Source organism: Erigeron canadensis, chromosome 3 (genome assembly GCF_010389155.1).
Source record: "Erigeron canadensis isolate Cc75 chromosome 3, C_canadensis_v1, whole genome shotgun sequence".
In the NCBI taxonomy this organism is placed as follows: Eukaryota; Viridiplantae; Streptophyta; class Magnoliopsida; order Asterales; family Asteraceae; genus Erigeron; species Erigeron canadensis.
The window spans coordinates 34,539,330-34,550,396 of NC_057763.1; the positions used below are offsets into that span (position 1 = coordinate 34,539,330).

General features: G+C 32.5%; 3 protein-coding genes across 3 annotated transcripts; 2 read left to right on the top strand and 1 right to left on the bottom strand.

Annotated features, from left to right (window-relative positions):
- The first annotated feature begins 575 nt into the window (after window positions 1-575).
- Window positions 576-3,857, top strand: LOC122592380 (transcription factor MYB48-like). Its single transcript, XM_043764594.1, has 3 exons — window positions 576-774; window positions 972-1,101; window positions 3,030-3,857. Exons 1-3 carry the CDS (start codon window positions 654-656, stop codon window positions 3,580-3,582), a joined length of 804 nt encoding a protein of 267 aa, XP_043620529.1. The 5' UTR covers window positions 576-653; the 3' UTR covers window positions 3,583-3,857.
- Window positions 3,858-6,351: 2,494 nt separating this feature from the next.
- LOC122591068 (very-long-chain (3R)-3-hydroxyacyl-CoA dehydratase 2) lies at window positions 6,352-8,993 on the top strand. Its single transcript, XM_043763265.1, has 9 exons — window positions 6,352-6,498; window positions 6,580-6,665; window positions 7,269-7,316; window positions 7,426-7,514; window positions 7,736-7,789; window positions 8,006-8,073; window positions 8,187-8,233; window positions 8,325-8,422; window positions 8,720-8,993. The coding sequence occupies exons 1-9, from the start codon at window positions 6,434-6,436 to the stop codon at window positions 8,828-8,830; spliced, it is 666 nt and encodes a 221-aa protein (XP_043619200.1). The 5' UTR covers window positions 6,352-6,433; the 3' UTR covers window positions 8,831-8,993.
- Window positions 8,994-9,042: 49 nt separating this feature from the next.
- On the bottom strand, window positions 9,043-10,575 carry LOC122591067 (probable aquaporin TIP1-2). Its single transcript, XM_043763264.1, is given in 4 exon segments — window positions 9,043-9,271; window positions 9,274-9,619; window positions 9,949-10,199; window positions 10,363-10,575. Coding segments are annotated over 4 exon segments (852 nt in total). The 5' UTR covers window positions 10,496-10,575; the 3' UTR covers window positions 9,043-9,149.
- Window positions 10,576-11,067: the final 492 nt, after the last annotated feature.

The window sequence follows — 11,067 nt, forward strand, 5'->3', positions numbered from 1 at the left end:
AGACTTAACGATTACAGGAGTAATATTATACGAGTAAACAATATTACTGAATTTATATTTATATATTTGTATTTATGATCTGATCCTACCCATTCATTTTTCAAACCGAGAACGTATTGAATCAAGATATTAAAGACCATCCTGAACTCGAATCATAAATCTGTCACACATTATGTCGTTCTTTATATTATGTCTATCTCAACACGTTGATACTTGTAATCCGATGTACTTTCTGTTTGTATTATAGCCTCTCGCTAGCAATGTTTATCATTAATGAAAAATCTCAGCATTTAAATGTTCAAAAAACAAAAATTAAAAAATCAGTCACATAAGAAAATAATATATTTTTTCAAATTTAATTTTGAGTGGATTAATAGAGGTTTTTCGAGAGTCCTAATTTTTAGACATACGTGTAATTTAAGAGTACGAGTAAAATAGAATGCCAGTTAAAAAAAAAAAAATGCCTCGAGTATGATACATTATCGTAAAATTCCACATTCCACTAAAAAAGAATTGAAAAACAACACTATAAATAACCTCCACCAAAGTTAGTGTTCAACTCACTTGCAACTTGCAACACGATAATTTACAATCTTAATTTACTTAGCATATATATCCTAGATACCAAAGAAATCATCATATAGCTTAAAAAGATGGGGCAAGATGAAGAAACGATGCGAAAAGGTCCTTGGACCGAACACGAGGATTTCCAACTGGTATTTCATGTTCACATGTTCGGCGATCGTCGTTGGGACTTCATTGCCAACGTTTCAGGTTTGAAGGTGGCGGGCGTAAAAAAAAAAAACACGAAACTATATAGTTCCTTAGGCAGTAATATTTCAGGAAAAAAAAAATATACCGAAACTGTTTATAATTTGATTCACATAATTAACATTTATTTTTTGTGTAAACCCCCCAAAAAATTATTTTTGGGGATTATTTTGGTTTGTTTTGGAAATTTTGATTCACAGGATTGAAAAGAACCGGAAAGAGTTGCAGGCTGAGATGGGTTAATTATCTGAATCCGGGTCTTAAAAGAGGGAAATTGGCTCCTCATGAAGAGCGACTTGTTCTTGAACTTCATTCTAAATTTGGCAACAGGTTTGACATATATCTATCTTTTCTATCTATACATAATCCATTTATTTATTCCTTCTTTTGTCTTTTTCATTGTTTTTGGCACAAATAATGAAACTAAACCCATATATGTTTCTTAAGGTTGAAAACCTTACTCATAGAATAAAAGGATCGCTATATTGAATTGAAAAACCCGTGATTTTTTTTTTAGTACAGTGGCTTTTTTTGCAATATTTTTAAATAAAATTGATCAACTTAATCATGTTTTCTATTATCTATATATATTGATGAATAAACAAAATTACAATAAGATTATCGTATATAACATATGTCACATGCATATAGCTATATATCAAAATCCATAACCATATTTTATGTACGTGTTCTTCGATGTGCCAATATCGATCTATGTATTTCACGACCGTTCGTGTTTTCTTGTATTATATATGTTGGTTTATGGCAATGCCAAAAGGTGTGTGAATAGTCTTTCACGGCTTGCATGCATGTCCTAATTAATTTTTTACTTATGTAAATTGTATGTAAATTGTACGAGTAATTGTTATTTTAAAATCATAAATATATATATATATATATATATGAAGACAGAAAAGCTAGCTCCTACTTAGAGCTAATGGTTTCAATCATTCATGTATAAATTACATTCTTAAAGTCGTAAAAGAAACTTGAAAACGGCGGTTGACATCATCATCATATCATATATATCGGGCTGCGTAACAAATTTGATCAATTAGTAGCTAGATGGCGTAACAAATTTCCACCAAATGCATTGTGAATAGAGATATTTCAATTTGTTTACGGAAAAATCAGAAAACCTATCGAAGTTTAAGACTTTATTATAATTAATAAAACCATGGCTTATCACTCATTTCGTTAGATAAAAGCAAGTGTAAGACAATTGCTTCATTTAATATGATATTCTCATATGTGGAGCGGGATACTTTTAAATTTCATATTTGTCTTTTTCCCCTTCCCTTTCTTAATGGATGTCTCACTCTATGAACAACTTTTTAGGAATTCTAATTTTTGTAAACATATAAATTTAGAAATTATAGTTTTTGTAAACATATAAATACAAACTAGTGTTTTTTCTATACAATTTATGTAATATAGTTCACAGTAGGTAATTATAATAGTCTTTTGTTTCATTAAATCAACCTAATTAATATGTGTACAAATCAACCTAATTATAAGATGAATGACATTTGAAAGAATCAATGTATAAGATTAAGTAAATTAAAGAGAGTTAGTGAAATCTACATGCCAAATTTTTAAACTTTTAGATTGATTTTTAAGCATACTATTAAGTCAATTTATCATTTTCCGTTATTAAATTATGTGTTTCTCCGATACTAAAAGCATTTCCAATTATATCTTATTAGTTTCTATCAGTTTTACCAGCTCAATATCTTATTAGTACTTCTAAATTGTCACCGTGCGCATTCCTTTCAACAAAACATATACTTTCTTTATCACTTTATTTTACACATATAACTTTATCACTTGTTCGCCATAAATGAAGAATACAAACCTATGATTGAAAAAGATGGTGACAATGGTTCACTAAAGAGAAGAACTACTGTTGGCACGATCTAATAATGGAAGTTAATAGAAATAGTACGAATTACGACTAATACGAACAAAGATAAATCAATTAACACTATGATTAAAAATATATAGGTAGGATTTGAATGTCTCACATTTATATATCGCATTAGCCCCACTAGACTACCATCATGTAACTTGAATACATAAATACAAGAGTGAAAAAAAAAATGTTCAGAATTCCTTTAGCTAGTCTTGTAGAAATTTTTTTTTTTTTCTCAAGTTAGCGACCCTGCAAAGCACATAGATACAAGAGTGATCATTATTATTTCACTACTTTATTACCAAGTTTAATTTCAATTTCAAATTTAACATTTTGACGTTGTCAGGTGGTCTAAGATTGCAAGGAAGTTACCAGGACGAACAGATAATGAGATCAAGAACTACTGGAGGACACATATGAGGAAAAAAGCTCAAGAAAAGAAAAGGGTAGCATCTCGTTCTCCATCTCCATCTCTTTCACACTGCTCGTCCTCTTCATCAGTATGTACTAGCCAACCTATCATCGATTCCATGCCAATGATAGAGACAAAAGAAAGAAGTTTTTATGACACCGGGGGAGTTAAAATGGCCCCGGTTATGAAAGGAAAGAGCAACTATAAGAATGATAATCGTAAGACTGATACTAATAGTAGGGCTAGCAATTGTAGTAGTGATATACAAGAAGGATGTTACTCAATGGACGAAATATGGAAGGATATAGGTTCACTAGAAGATGATGATGATAGTATAAAACCGGTTTTTGACCCTTATACCGAAATAGCACCTTCATTGACGACATGGGACAATTACGTGAGCTCTTCATGGATGATGAGTGGCCAAGATGAGTTGAGTATGACTACTTTTCCCATAACAAGCCAGCAATTTAGTTCAAGATTATAACTCACTAATTTTTTGATTCCATTGATTGATTTGGTGTCCATGTATGCAATAATAATGTACGCTAAGCCATGCTCTAGCTAGTTATCTCCCTGCTTAAATTAGACCCGGCCAGGTCAAGTATCTCTCAAAATCTAATATGATAAAATTAGATATGGATATGATTATTTGGTGATCAAGATTTGATCATTTTGGCTTTAAGAAAATATCTACCTAGCTAGCTAGATAGATTAAGGAAGAACGTACATACAATAAACTTAAAACTTAATTTGTGGCAAGCTTATATTTTCATTAGAAAATCTACGGTGTAACACAGCTTCTCTTGCGCAACTTGTGCTAATTTAATGATATATATATATATATATATATATACGATTGTGTTAATTTCATCATTTCTTTCAATTCGATCGTTATCTTTTTTCATGCATGGTTATCGTGCATTATGCGATCCTTATAGCTAGCTAGTTCTCATTTTAGGTTTATTGTATTATCTCTAATAGACCATATACCATTATTATTAGTTTACAGACTCTTATTAATAATAACTAGCTAGGGTTGTATTAGTGACAGTACGTAATAATTAAGTCAGCAATAGTTATTTGAATGCTAATATAATCACATGTCAATGAGTCATATATACTTTATGACGTGAAATTTCAAGGTTTGAGGTTTTAAAGTACTGATGTACGTGTTAATGCATAGTAACCATTAAGACTTATTATCAAAATTAATCCTACTTTTACACGCATCTAAACAAACTTATTACTTAGTCAAAATACTAAAGTAGACAAATTTGAATGCATGGCTAGAATTCAAAGGTCGTCTGTGAACGTGATTTACCACTCGATCCGTATAAGTTACTAAAAGATATTATCAATTTGATATCATCAATTCATCATTACGTCGTTATATATATATAGATGTCGTTATATATATAGATGACTACAAATAATGTTGTATTTGTTCATACTTTTAGTTAAGTGTGAACAGATTCAAAATTTGTCACACTTTTATGTGTATAAAAAATATAGAACAAAAGGTGTAAAAAATTTTTCACACTAAAAAGTGTGTGGAATTAAAAGTTCAGACTTTTTAGTGTGGACTTTCATAATTATTTTGTAACACCTCATTTGTTTACGTTACATTTTTAATTAGCGTGGACAAATGAGGTGTTACAAAATAATTATGAAAGTTCACATTAAAAAGTGTGAACTTTTAATTCTACACACTTTTTAGTGTGAAGAAATTTCTACACACCTTTAGTTCTAGATATTTTTATATACATAAAAGCGTGACAAAGTTTTTAATTTGTTCACACTTACTAAAAGTATAGACAAATACAACATTATTTATAGTGGCCTTTGCTTATAATTTATATAGGTTTTATATATAATCCCGGTGACAAAATACAGCTATCGAAAAGGTACATTAATTAATAGTTACCCAAAAGGGTTGCATTTTCTCGTCTGAATGTAAACTAATGCGAAAAGTAGTACGAATATCGAGTATATATATTATATATAGGGTGTGTAGTGGAATATTTAGTAGGATTCTTGGTATTTTATATAGGTGTGTATAAAAAATTATATTTTACTTATTAAAAGTTTACTTCTTATGATAAGTTTACATATTTAATTCAACTTATATATATACACATGCTTACAATACATTGATCATGATCCAATATACTCGTATATCCATGCACTTTCAATTATTGATCTTTAATTTATGCACGTATAGTTGTTTTTGTCCATGCATCAATTTAGGAACATGGTGTCTGTTTGGTAGTGGGTTTTGAGTTTTTTTTTTTTAAATTTTAAAAGCCTCAAGTTTATAAAAAGAAGCTCTATTTATTACAATAGCCCTGTTTGGATATACATTTTAAATTAAAAGTTCCAGCCTCAAAAAGCCACTAAAAAACCCGAAAGGTCTTTAAAATAAAAGCCGGTGGAAGAAGGGTTGAAATAGAAGCCCCAGCTCCAAACCCTGACCACAGCCCCAACTCTAAGCTTTTGTGCCAAACGTAATAATGGTCTACTAGCTACTTGGAGATTTGTTATCTAAGTTAATTTAGGCATGCAGTTGTAGTTTTTATTCGTTATTTAAGTTGTATTTTTTTTTTGAACGGCCATTTAAGTGGTACTTTTGGTTTAAGGAATTATGAAACGAATAACATAATTAAATATTTTGGGTTCTTATTTTCTATTTTAAAATAAAAAATGTAAAATATTAAACTTTAAGTCAATTGAGCTTTTTATTGATTAATAGCAAAGTTTACAGATTGAGATTGTACTCAATAGATATGATTTTTGTTGTTTTATCTCTCATGCGTTTAGCACATTTGGAATGCAAGACGTACACAGCGTCTAATCAATTACTACTCCATTTAGACATTAGAGTTTATAATATGTATATCCATATAAGTTTGCCGGAGTACTATTTAACTTTGACTCCACATTTATAGTGTGTACCACTCGATCCATTTATGGAATATAATGGCTAAATGTGCACTAACATTATTTTTATAGAATGTTTAATTTTTGTATAATCGTTTTATATGTATTATTATTACTTGTTGTACCAAAACCATTAATAAAAATGATAGAAAAGCATTACAGTAAAACGAGCAACGCTACATTCACAGACAAATTATACAAATACAAGTTACAAACACATTTATTTCTTTTAGTAGACTTTTGTTTTTTCTGAAAACTTAAATAAATAAATAAAAGAAGATAAAAATTTAAATTAATAGCGGTCACGTGGCTAATGCACAACCGGTATCATCTGTTTTCAACCACCTTCGTTTTTGAAGGGTTAAGACTAAAGAGAGACGACAGCCAGAGTCCAATCAATGACGAGGGGAAGTCTCTCAAATCTATATCTTTTCATTTACAACTCTGCTCAAGCTTTTGGATGGTATAATAATACGTACATACATACATATATCTACTTTATTCCAACGTATACTCGCAAGTTATTATTTTGAGAAAATTGCAGGGCAACTGCTTTGTTCAAACTTTCAGTTTCCTTTTCATCAACAAAATCAGTTAATGGCGGTTACGCCTCTGCTGGAGAACTAATATGTGAGTCATTATTATAATTATTAATATCTGTATAATTGTATGTGTTGGAATATGAAAATTAGCTTTTGAATGATGGAACAAAAAAAAAGAAAAAAAAGCCAGCCTTTAGATAGTAGATATATACATTGAAATGTAGTATGTAATTTCATAGTTGATACATACGATAGCAATTCGTATGCATTTCCATATTAGTTTGCCGGGCCCTACATCAGATTGTATGGATTCTAGGTTGTTAGAGTATGAGTTGGACTTGTATTTTGAGATCCAAATGGAGATTTTTTGCCCAAAAAATAAAGTTTGCTGGAACTTTCGTCAGATTTTTATCAAAATTTCCATATATGTACTAGTTGTATGCAAACCGAAAAGTACATCGGCATTTTTGGCCTTGACCCATTGTTTAAAAATTGTTATTTTTAAATTTTAGGATTTACAGTTACTTCACCTCATATTTGAAATCATATATAGAATTGACTCTACCTCACAACTAGTTATAAATTATCAATGTTGATGCAATTTCGTTTGAGATACGACTATATGAGTGTATGTAAACTTGAGGAAACAAATTAGACACTAACGTTTTAATCAACATTTGTTCTGATGCAGGCTTGTTACAAACCGTTGGATTTATGGAAGTGCTTCATGGAGCTTTAGGTGAGTAGCATACATCAGTACTATAAATACGTTACTATTTTTCTCGTTTAATCTTAATAGATTTTGATCTGAAGCTTTTAGTTCCCATGTTCACTCTGTTACGTTCAAGGTATCGTTCCTAGTGGATTCTTATTCCCTCTGATGCAATGGGGAGGAAGGACACATTTCCTGCTGGCAATTGTCCGTCAAATAAACGAGGTATGTGTTGGCTTTTATATGCATCCCGTCCGTCATCCTGTATCGCAGAATAATCAATATCAATCCTAAGATAGAGCCACATAATCTGTTAAAATGAATGAAGAATGCCTTTCCAAAGAAAAAAGAATGACAAATGAAGATATCGTGACGGTTGCTTTCTTTTTATGCTCATTTTCCTCCTTTTGGCTGTAACAATGTATTATATCTGCTTGTTTATGTAGGTTCAAGATTCACCAGCGGTTTTAATTGCGTTTTTGGCTTGGTGTTGCATGGAGGTACTTTCTCTTCTCTTTATTCCTGATTCGTGTTTGTAGTCAAGTACAGTAGATAAGCTGCTTGAACATCACATTGGGAAAATCAGGGCAATTAGACACTCAACCAGTCGACCAAACTTTCATTATAGATGATTAGGAACTAGGAGTAAACTTATATTCACTATATTTTTGATCTATGTTGAAATGGCGGTGCTTTGACCAATTTTATCGAAACAGATTGTTAGGTATCCATTCTATGCTTTGAGCTGCTTGGGTAAATGCCCTTCTTTTCTTACCTACCTCAGGTTCGGTTCATCTCGTTTAACATCAGCCTATATACATATATTTGTACAAGCTTATACACATTAACATTTTGAAAATAAAAGTTAAGATAATGAGAAGTTTATCGTTTTGCTAGGTATACAGTCTTCATTGTGATTTACCCAATTGGAGTTCTGGGTGAAAGTAAGTTTCCATATTGCATATCTTTGACATTTTCTAAATTGAGTACATTGAATATACTGACTGGCTTTTTGAATCCTTTACTACTAAATAGTGTGGATCATGTACAAATCACTTCCGGCCATCATGGAGAAAAACCTATATGCAGATTATTTTGCTGCCATCCCTTTCAGCTACTATACATTTGTCAAGGTATTTTGCCATATTCTGCAAGAGTTATTCTGGTCTGGAAATTGTGCTCTAGTTTATCTTGAGTTTCCACAAATATCGTAGCTCATGAAATGTGCCACATAAGAACTTGGCAACTAACTGGTTACGCTAAATGAAAATTTTTTAAAAGTTGGATTCTTTCAGTGAATAGAAGTAAATGATGTTTATCCTTACCTAAAACAACTAAATCTCCTACTATTTTATGCATATTCCCATGCCCAAAAGGCCATATTCTATTGTTTACACACTTTTCTTATTGAATTTGAATTTTTGATACAGGTGGTCCTTATCTGCTACCCATTTCTATGGTTGCAACTATACCTCTATTTGTTCAAGCAGAGGCGATCAAAACTACGCCCGCGCAGTGAGAAGGAGAAAAAGAAAAAGTGAAGACTCAAATTCTTTCATTCTAACTTAAAAGTTGAAGGTGAAAACCATCTCCTTTATTAGCTTTTGGCTAGCTGGTATTCAACTGTGTGTCCTTTAATCTTCTTCCATATGAATCATTATTTGAATACTTGCTTATTTAAATCAATAAACACTTGTTTCTTTATTTTCCCCTTGTTTTCTGCTGAAAATGATGTGCAATAGACTCTTAAAAATGAGCCACAATGATAAATTCACAACTTGATTCATAACAACAAAAACTATTCACATAGGTACATAGTCAAAAGATTTCTCACCAGACACAATTTAAAACAACCAACTTCTATAACACCCCACAAACATTAACAATAATTTGAGAATTGAGACCATCCTTCACTACCCATTCACTCTGTCTGTGTGAGAGCGAGATATTGATTCTTAGTAACCTGTGGTTGGGAGTTGCTCATGAGTACTTAAGCCAATAAAGATGATCTCATAGATTAGAGCAGCTAAACCTGCACCCACAAATGGGCCTAGCCAGTAGACCCAGTGGCTGTTCCAGGTCCAGCTGACTACAGCCGGGCCAAAAGACACTGCAGGGTTCATGGATGCTCCAGTGAAGGCACCGCCAGCTAAGATGTTTGCACCCACTATGAAACCAATTGCTATTGGAGCAATAATCCCCAAATCTCCCTTCTTAGGATCAACTGCTGTTGCGTAAACAGTGTAGACCAGTCCAAAAGTCATCACTATCTCAAACACAACTGCGTTCCATTCACCTACACCGGAAGAAAGAGCAAAAGCTGAAGTTTCCTGCAAAAAATCCAAATAAGTGAATTCAGTGGTTTCATTGCGATTGTATTGCTCTAGTCTATCCCTCATTATTTCAGATTATATGTGACAACCTTGACCATTTTAGTTATGAATGAGTTGATTTGGGTTGTGTTTTATATTATACCTGAACAGGTGGAAAAAGCTTGAAAGTCGTCCAAGTTTTATAATTATTGCATTCAACGTCCTAAATCATTTTGTTCAGATACTTGGCATTAAAAACCTATTTCAACTCCTTACCCAACCCGCCCATCTTCCCCCCTCCACTTATGACAGTTAGTAGATAAATTTAATTTTTTTCACAGCCTTACCAAGCCACCAGTTGCAAACTTTAAAAGCAAGCAAGCAACCACAGACCCTAGGCATTGTGCAATCCAATATAGTATGCTCTTAAAGAACGAAATGTGCCCCCCCACAAATGCTCCAAACGTGACAGCCGGGTTCACGTGACCCCCTGAGATGTTAGCACCAACCGACACAGCCACGAATAGTGCAAAAGCATGCGCTATTGAAGCTGAAATAAGACCAGCCGGTGTTGTTGCTCCGCCATCCGTTAATTTGCCTACATAAAGAAAACAACATTTATATCATTTCACTAAATATTTTATCTAAAAATGCTCGTCTCGGTGGGCCACCCCTGTTCTTGGGACCCACAAAACAAGGAATATCGTCATATACATAATGTATGGGTATTTCAAGTTTTCAAATGATGGCAATACACTCACCAAAAGCCATGCCGGCACCTTCACCAGCAAAAACAAAAATAAGCATGGAGATAAACTCCGCAAGGGCGGCTTTCAGAGCATCTGGTGACTGGGCTTCTGCCGGTGTTCCAATGGCAATGCTGGAAATCGGCATTCTTCTAGCTTATAGATTCAAATATTTCTGTATATATATATGTGTATACGAGGGACTTGTGTTCACTTCCTACTTTAGTAGTGTGCTTGTACTAGGCTTGGTTTAAGTGACCGTTATATATACTGGTTTACTTTGCAATGATTTGGTAAGAAAAGTAGCCGGTTGACACCCGGTAACCGGTTTGTGGACGGGATCCTATTGGCCCATATTTCCATCATACGTGTAATGCGCCTCCAAGTTATTTGGATGTTGCCACGTGGTGTGAGTTTGGGATTATGATCGTTGGATTAAACCGTCCACATATGGCCCGCCAATAATAGTGGAGTGTTTTTTTAGACCGACCTAGAACATTTCTATAATGTTGTAGACCATGACAATCATTTGTTTGTTTTTTCTTTTCTAAACAATATGAGGGAAAAACTAATGAAGTTGGTATACACAATACATTAATATTAGTATTATTAATTTAAAATGAATAAACTTATATATTTAACTAAGTTATCTCGTTTTTTTCTTTATAAAAAATGATGTAGAAATATGTTCTTTCTTGAATTAAAAAGAATATCATGTTG

Bases quoted from the DNA above. Each gene is read 5' to 3' on its own strand.
- LOC122592380 (XM_043764594.1), top strand. From the start codon at position 654: ATGGGGCAAGATGAAGAAACGATGCGAAAAGGTCCTTGGACCGAACAC. The intron at 775-971 runs GTTTGAAGGTGG...TTTGATTCACAG, and splicing joins CTTCATTGCCAACGTTTCAG to GATTGAAAAGAACCGGAAAG. The intron at 1,102-3,029 runs GTTTGACATATA...TGACGTTGTCAG, and splicing joins CATTCTAAATTTGGCAACAG to GTGGTCTAAGATTGCAAGGA.
- LOC122591068 (XM_043763265.1), top strand. From the start codon at position 6,434: ATGACGAGGGGAAGTCTCTCAAATCTATATCTTTTCATTTACAACTCT. The intron at 7,790-8,005 runs GTACTTTCTCTT...TTATCGAAACAG, and splicing joins TGGCTTGGTGTTGCATGGAG to ATTGTTAGGTATCCATTCTA. The intron at 8,074-8,186 runs GTTCGGTTCATC...TCGTTTTGCTAG, and splicing joins TCTTTTCTTACCTACCTCAG to GTATACAGTCTTCATTGTGA.